The sequence below is a fragment of the Chiloscyllium plagiosum genome, chromosome 22, assembly GCF_004010195.1.
Source record: "Chiloscyllium plagiosum isolate BGI_BamShark_2017 chromosome 22, ASM401019v2, whole genome shotgun sequence".
Lineage (NCBI taxonomy): Eukaryota > Metazoa > Chordata > Chondrichthyes > Orectolobiformes > Hemiscylliidae > Chiloscyllium > Chiloscyllium plagiosum.
Window position 1 is genome coordinate 38,814,211 of NC_057731.1, and position 7,276 is coordinate 38,821,486.

A 7,276-nucleotide genomic window follows, 5' to 3' on the forward strand; every position below is an offset into this window, starting at 1 on the left:
TTTCTTGTTCTTTTGCGGAAAAGCAAGAATGGTCTCTGTGCTTTGCTCAACATTTATTCCTTTCCAACATCACTGAAACAGCTTATCAGTTCATTTGTTAGAATTCTGTTTGTGGGAGATTGCTGTGCACTAAATAGCTGCCACATTTCTTACATTACAACAGTAACTAAAGATCAAAAGGACATTATTCACTGGCAACTATGTTGGAACATTTGGAGGTTTTGAATGATAAACTTCAGTCTTTTTTTCCCTTTATTTGCCTTTATTGTCTCTAGTATGGATTCATTAAGATCTAGACTAAGTTAATTAATCTCAGATTGTGTTAGATTGACCTCATCACGATATTGTACCATCTGTTAGGATAGTAACTATTGCAAATTAGACAGTTGTGATGCACCTTATGGTGGAATGTCCTTTCATGTGGGGCTTTGCAGCTCACAAAACAGAGCTGCAGTGGTAGTTTGTTACTGCTCTAGGAAAGCCTCTGTAAGGAGGCGGACGAGCTGAATGCATTACCCCTCAGGTAAGAGCAGATATGTGATCCTGAGTCTATCTACCCTTTATAATGATAAAGATTCCAGACAAAACAAACCAAAAAACAGATGGAATCCTGCACAGAAAGAGGGAACATTGTCAGGTGCGTATTTGGAGCTCAGAATATTCTGTTCTGATTGCAAATACAGTAGCGCCTCGACGTATGAACGGCCCCGTTCACGTACAAATCGGTTTACGAACAGGATTGTACTTAAAATTTTGCTTCAACGTACGTACGAAATTCAAGAGACGAACGAAGGTACGAACACAAAAAGCCCATGTGCGACCACGTGGTTTCATTGTTCTACTTTGCTATGCGCTTGTCGAACGCAAAAGCTCTCGGGCCCCGCGTGATCTCATTCAGTTCGTCTTTGGCGCGCGCGCTGTGAACAGCCGTCCAAGCATTCTTACGCTATCCGAACAATGGGAAACATTGATTCAGTTCGCAAACTTTTCGGTTCGCAAACCGGGTCCCGGAACGGATTAAGTTCGTAAGTCGAGGCGCTACTGTAGTTGGTTGGAAATACAGAACTGGCACATTACTGAAGAAAGAGATGTGTTGTTCAAGTCTTTCATCCTGTACTCATCAGGACAAAGTGCAAGAGTGCCAAATTTCCAATGAAGCAACAGTTTAGACTGTATGAGTAAAAGGTGCTGATTGGGAGACATATAAGTTCTGATTGGTCATAACATAACCATGGAGAATGCAGCAAGGAACTATTTGGCTTGCTAACCAATCAACACCCCTTCCTCATGCTGCATGGATTGTCGTTCCCTTTAAAATTTGATATTCTCATGTGTGTCATGATGAGTGCAAGATGAAACGTTTCTATCTCAGCAATACTTTGATATTGTCTAGGTTATTAAAAAGTCCAAGTGAAATGATTCTGACTGATAGAGAGGGGGTAAAGACCCTGGACTCTTGCTGACCTATACGCCATGGGTTTGTGGAGGTACAGGCAGCAGCAATGTGAATGCAGACATCAATGTTGGGATCTTGACAATAGTTGGAAAGAAAAATGGTTTTTTTATAACTTCATGAAGTAGGGGACAAAATACAAAAGTGAGGAAGTTCTGCTAAACTTTAGCAAATCACTGGTTAGGCTTCAGAAGGAAGTCAGGGCCTAGGGTGCAGTACAGAGAGATTTATTCAAACCGTTCCTGGGATAGGGGGGTGGACATGGAGCTGAAGCTGTTCCTGAGGGCAAAGAGGAGAGTTAATAGAGGCTTTCAAGTGATTAAGGATTATTTTGTCGAATAAATACGAAAGCAAGTTCTCATTGGCTGGAGAGAAAATAATCAGAAAACAGAGGTTTAAGACAGTGGCAAATAAACCAGATGGAAGATGAGGTGACTATTTTTACGCACCAAGTTGCTATGGTGTGGGGTGCATTGGTTGACAGGGTACTGGAAGTTGATTCTCTTTGTGGTTTTCAGGAAGGGCAGAGGAGGTAGGACTGATGGAAGAGTCTATTTGAAGAACTGGTACAGGTACAATGCTTCGAGATTGTTTCACTCTCCGACGCTATTTGAGAAAAGTGGCTTTGAAAATGGCTCCACACAATGGTCATCCTCCAAGGTGACAGGCTCATCTAGAGATGGAAGAAAATCATTTTGCAAGAAGTTTGCAGAGCTCTCGTCACTCACACATTGAAGGGTGCAGTGCCAACTGATGTTCAAAAGCTGATTACTGGCACATGAGAAAGAAATCCATTTCTTTGATGGGCCATCTCAGAATTTCCTGCGATGGCAGTATGGGTAATGATTGGTGCACTTAAAACCGACCCTGCCATTTCTGTACAAGACCACATATTTCTGGAAAATGCATGAACATACAACTGCTTGCGGAGCCTGCAGCCTTCTGAAGTCAATGTCGAGTTCAATAGCTTGAAGGCTTGCCTTTACCACAGCCACCACACACTAGACCTCATCATCACTTGGTCTGCTATTAAACACAACCCATTGTTAGTCAATAGCAAAACCCATTAGAAGACATTCATCCTTCTAATCAAATAGTTGTCTACTCTAACTGCTCTTCTCTCTCTTTGGGTCTAACCCCACCTATCATTTACTCCTTAACCCGACCCCTCTCCCTATCTTCTGCATAGCTTTGGGGCATAGCTTTAAATTAAGGGGTGGTAGGTATAGGACAGATGTTAGGGGTAGATTCTTTACTCAGCGAGTCGTGAGTTCATGGAATGCACTGCCAGTAGCAGTGGTGGACTCTCCCTCTTTATGGGCATTTAAGCGGGCATTGGATAGGCATATGGAGGATAGTGGGCTAGTGTAGGTTAGGTGGGCTTGGATCGGCGCAACATCGAGGGCCAAAGGGCCTGTACTGCGCTATATTCTTCTATATACACTTAATGGTAAGTTCCTGGGGAGTGGTGCTGAACAAAGAGACCTTGAAGAGCAGGTTCATAGTTCCTTGAAAGTGGAAACCCAGGTAGACAAGATAATGACGGAGGCATTTCATATGCTTGCCTTTATTGGTCAGTGCATTGAGTAGAGGAGTTGGGAGTTCTTGTTCTGTCTCTACAGGATATTGGTTCACCCACGTTTGGAATACTGCATTCAATTCTGGTCTCCCTGCTATAGGAGATATGTTGCAAAACTTCAAAGGGTTCAGAAAAGATTTACAAGGATGTTGCCGGGGTTGGAAGGTTTGAGCTATAGGGAGAGGTTGAATAGGCTGGGACTATTACCCTGGAGCTTTGAATGCTAAGGAATGAACTTAGCAAGGTTTATAAAATCATGAGAGGTATGGATAGGGTAAATAGACAAGGTCTTTTCCCCAGGGTGATGGAATCCAAAACTAGAGGGCACAGATTTAAAGTGAGAAGGGAATGATATAAAAGGAATCTAAGGGGCACGTTTTTCATTCAGAAGGTGGTATTTCTATGGAATGAGGTACCAGAAGTGAGAAGTGGTGGAAATTGGTATAATTACATTTAAAGGGCATCTGGATGGGTATATGAATAGGAATAGTTTAGAGGGATATGGGCTATATGCTGGCAAATGCAGCTAGACTTATTTAGGATGTCTGGTCAGCATGAACAAATTGGACTGAAAGGTCTATTGTTGTACAGCTGTATGACTCTATCACTCTTATTATAAGAGTGGAAACAGATAGCAATATGAAGAATCATTCAATGACTCTTCTGGCATTGTCACTGTTCACCATTGTGACTCTCTTATGGTCCATGCACATTGCCTTGCATAGGTGAAAGGATGCAAGTGGATTCAGCTTCTTCACAATCTCTGAACCAAATGTTTGCACATAATCATCTTCTTCCAAGAAAACTGACAGTATATTATTGACAGTCCTGTTTAGGGAAATTGGTCTGCCATGGTTGAATAACGTGGTTGTAATGTGCAAGATGTGAGGAAGAGATCCCTGTAACAGCTGTGAGAGTAATATGTGCAGAATGTGTGTGGAAGAAGGAGAAAGAGTGACGTGAAATGATTGTAAGAGAGTAAATGGAAGTGGGGAAGGGAAATGGTCTGAGTGGTTAGATGCTGGTGTGAACAGAGAGGGAGGTATTCTTACTTTAATAACACTGGTGATCTCATTTAGGTTATTTCTATATTGCAGCAATATACAGGGAGCAAAGCTCTTGGTCCTAACCTCCAAATCCTAGTGTTAGAAGTGCTGCCAGGAAGATTTTCTGCCCTCTGGAGTGAACAACATATCCGTTATTCAAACTGTATCTCGAATGAAAGCTTCCAATGCTACATCGGAGAACTTGAATGGCCTCTGTGGGTCTTTTGCAGATGTTTTGCCACTTGTGAAATTGTAAAGTGCAACAAGAGTTGCCTTCTCTTTAAATCATGCTGTCTTCATTTAAAGCATCAGTTAAGCTTGACTTCTTGACCCTTCCCCATCCTCAAGCATGTGTACAACTGATGAATAGTACAGAGAGCACTGATCACATGCCAGAGTCATGTTGGTGAGCTGCCAACACCAACTGCACATGGTCCCTGTAATGGTCTGACCTGTGACCATAAATTCATCATCCTTGGCTTTGAAAGTTTGAGTGTGTCATTTGAAGCTGATGTTCCTTTCCAATATTCATCTGAAAAGTTAGCTCTTTGCACTTTTTTTGGATGATATTTCATACAGGCTAATGGCTGAATATTGTTGCAGTTCCCTACAAACAAGGTAGGAAGAAAATGTCATCTCTCTAAGCAAAGTTGCTAGGGTATGTGGGCCACACAATTATAATATCCATAACTATAAGAAGTTATTTACTGAAAATTACTGAGAATTTCAGATAAAATGAAGAAACATTTTCCATCTTAATTGCAACCAAAAGCCCCGTTACCTTTAAGAAACATACTACACTTGATTATTTTTCTAACATGACTTAAATCAGTGATAAAAACTACATTTGAGACTGTGATGCCTTTAATACTGTTTTGCATGGAACTGATTCATGTTAACAGCTATTTCAAAAGGCTGACATGGTATGATCCTTATAATTTGCAACAAAAAAAAACAGGCTGCTAATACTTGAATGGATAGATTTCAAAGCAAATAATTTCAGTTTGCAGTAATTTAAGAAAATAACCTAGATCAACTAAACCATAGGAGCACCACCTTTAATCTGAAAGGTCAACTCCATCCTAATTATAACTGTGGAAAAGATGAAAGGTCACCCACCATTATAGATAGATTTCAGCATAGAATTGGGAAGCTTACTGTGATGGTAATAGAGGTCATTTTTAAATCAATCAAGGACTCAACTTTTCTATTGAGTCAGCTTGCTTCTGAATAGCCCAGTAATAAGGCTTGAATAAAGAGGCCAATTAATTATCATCAAAACATATGCATTGCTTTTTAATTTAAAGCTCTTCCAGTGTAGATGTCAGACTGTGTAGACTTGTATTGTGGAAAACATATTGTAGACTTACTACACATGGAACAACTCTATAAGACAAGAATTTGCTTAGAATCAAAAGGGCTTTTTGTAGCACTGCATTGCCACAAAGCTAATTGCCAATTTCATTTCTTAATATTTACTTTTCAGGGATGAACACAAAACATACGAAGTTCAAGATGATAGAGATCAGAAATAATATTCTGTTGGTATTCTCTATATATCATGAATGAGGGGCGGCACAGTGGTTCAGTGGTTAGGACTGCTGCCTCACAGCGCCAGGGACCTGGGTGCAATTCCTGCCTCGGGCGACTGTCTGTATAGAGTTTGCGCATTTTCCCCGCGCTCTGGTGCTCTGGTTTCCTCCCACAATCCAAAAAAAGATGTGCAGGCCAAGTGAATTGGCCATGCTAAACTGCCCACAGTGTTAGGTGCATTAGGCAGGGGTAAATATACGGTAGGGGAATGGGTCTGTAAGGCTTACTCTTTGGAAGGTCGGTGTGGACTTGTTGGGTCGAAGGGCCTGTTTCCGTACTGTAGGTAATCTAATAATGTTAAAGTCAGGGAACTAACCCTACAGCAAAAGGCTGGAGGGAAAGACAACAAGGTGACTCTCAACAATGAGCCCCAACCCCAAATGGTATCCTCAGGGAAGCATAAAAAAAATCATGTGTCTTCCAGTTAATCCCAGAGTTACCAGTAACTTCCAGTGAAAATGTTTTGCCTTTACAGGACAGAATTCTACATGTGCTCATTTTTGCTTTTTTAGGTTCAACTCACAAGCTCCATTCACCAAATTCCTAACTTAAGTAAGTTAAAATGATAAAATGAAGATTTGGAACTTACACTGGTTGTATGGAGCTTCATTTTGAATTTCTCGAAATAGAGCCATTGTTTTGAATCATTTGGATCCAGGTCATGATAAAAGTCCCTGGCTGCATAACCAAAGCTGTGGTACTTTCCGTCGGGCGACAGGAGGATAGTTGTAGGAGTCTTCTGATTGGATACACCGGGGTCACCACCTTCCCATCGTCTGACAAAAACAAACAGTTCAATGATATTGTAGCTGCTCTCTTTGCAGCACATAACCTTAGAATTACACAGTTGGATCAACCCATACATAAAATTAGAGACAGGTTTCCAGAGCTTAGAGCTTTGCCCCTAAAAGCACAGCTGATAAGTGGGGAGCAATGAAAATCGGTGATGCCTAAATTACCCAAACACCGAAATGCAAAAACACACAGGAAACAAAATACACTAAGGATTTACAGGTAAGCCCTGGGGGATCCACCCTAAGCAGTCATCAGAGTGGTGATGTTTATTTCTGATAATGGTGTACACTAAACTTCAAATAAAACAAAATTCTTAAAGATAGGCGTGGATCATTTCTTGTCAGAAACCTTTTAAATCAAGATTTGGAGATGCCGGTGTTGGACTGGGGTGTACAAAGTTAAAAATCACTCAATAGACAATAGACAATAGATGCAGGAGTAGGCCATTCTGCCCTTCGAGCCTGCACCACCATTCATTATGATCATGATTGATCATCCTTAATCAGTATCCTGATCCTGCCTTATCTCCATAACCCTTGATTCCACTATCCTTGAGAGCTCTATCCAACTCTTTCTTAAATGAATCCAGAGACTGGGCCTCCACTGCACTCTGGGGCAGAGCATTCCACACAGCCACCACTCTCTGGGTGAAGAAGTTACTCCTCATCTCTGTCCTAAATGGTCTACCCCATATTTTTAAGCTGTGTCCTCTGGTTCGGCACTCAACCATCAGCGGAAACATGTTTCCTGCCTCCAGAGTGTCCAATCCTTCAATAATCTTATGTCTCAATCAGATCCCCTCTGTCTTCT

General features: G+C 41.3%; 1 protein-coding gene across 5 annotated transcripts in view; it reads right to left on the reverse strand.

The window, feature by feature from the left end:
* Positions 1-7,276, reverse strand: part of hspa12a (heat shock protein 12A) — a 260,655-nt gene that overhangs the window by 38,612 nt on the left and 214,767 nt on the right. For all 5 annotated transcript variants that reach the window (XM_043712820.1, XM_043712818.1, XM_043712817.1 and 2 more), the window contains one exon: positions 6,261-6,447. In XM_043712820.1, the coding sequence (XP_043568755.1) occupies positions 6,261-6,447 (187 nt within the window). The remainder of the gene's footprint in view (positions 1-6,260; positions 6,448-7,276) is intronic.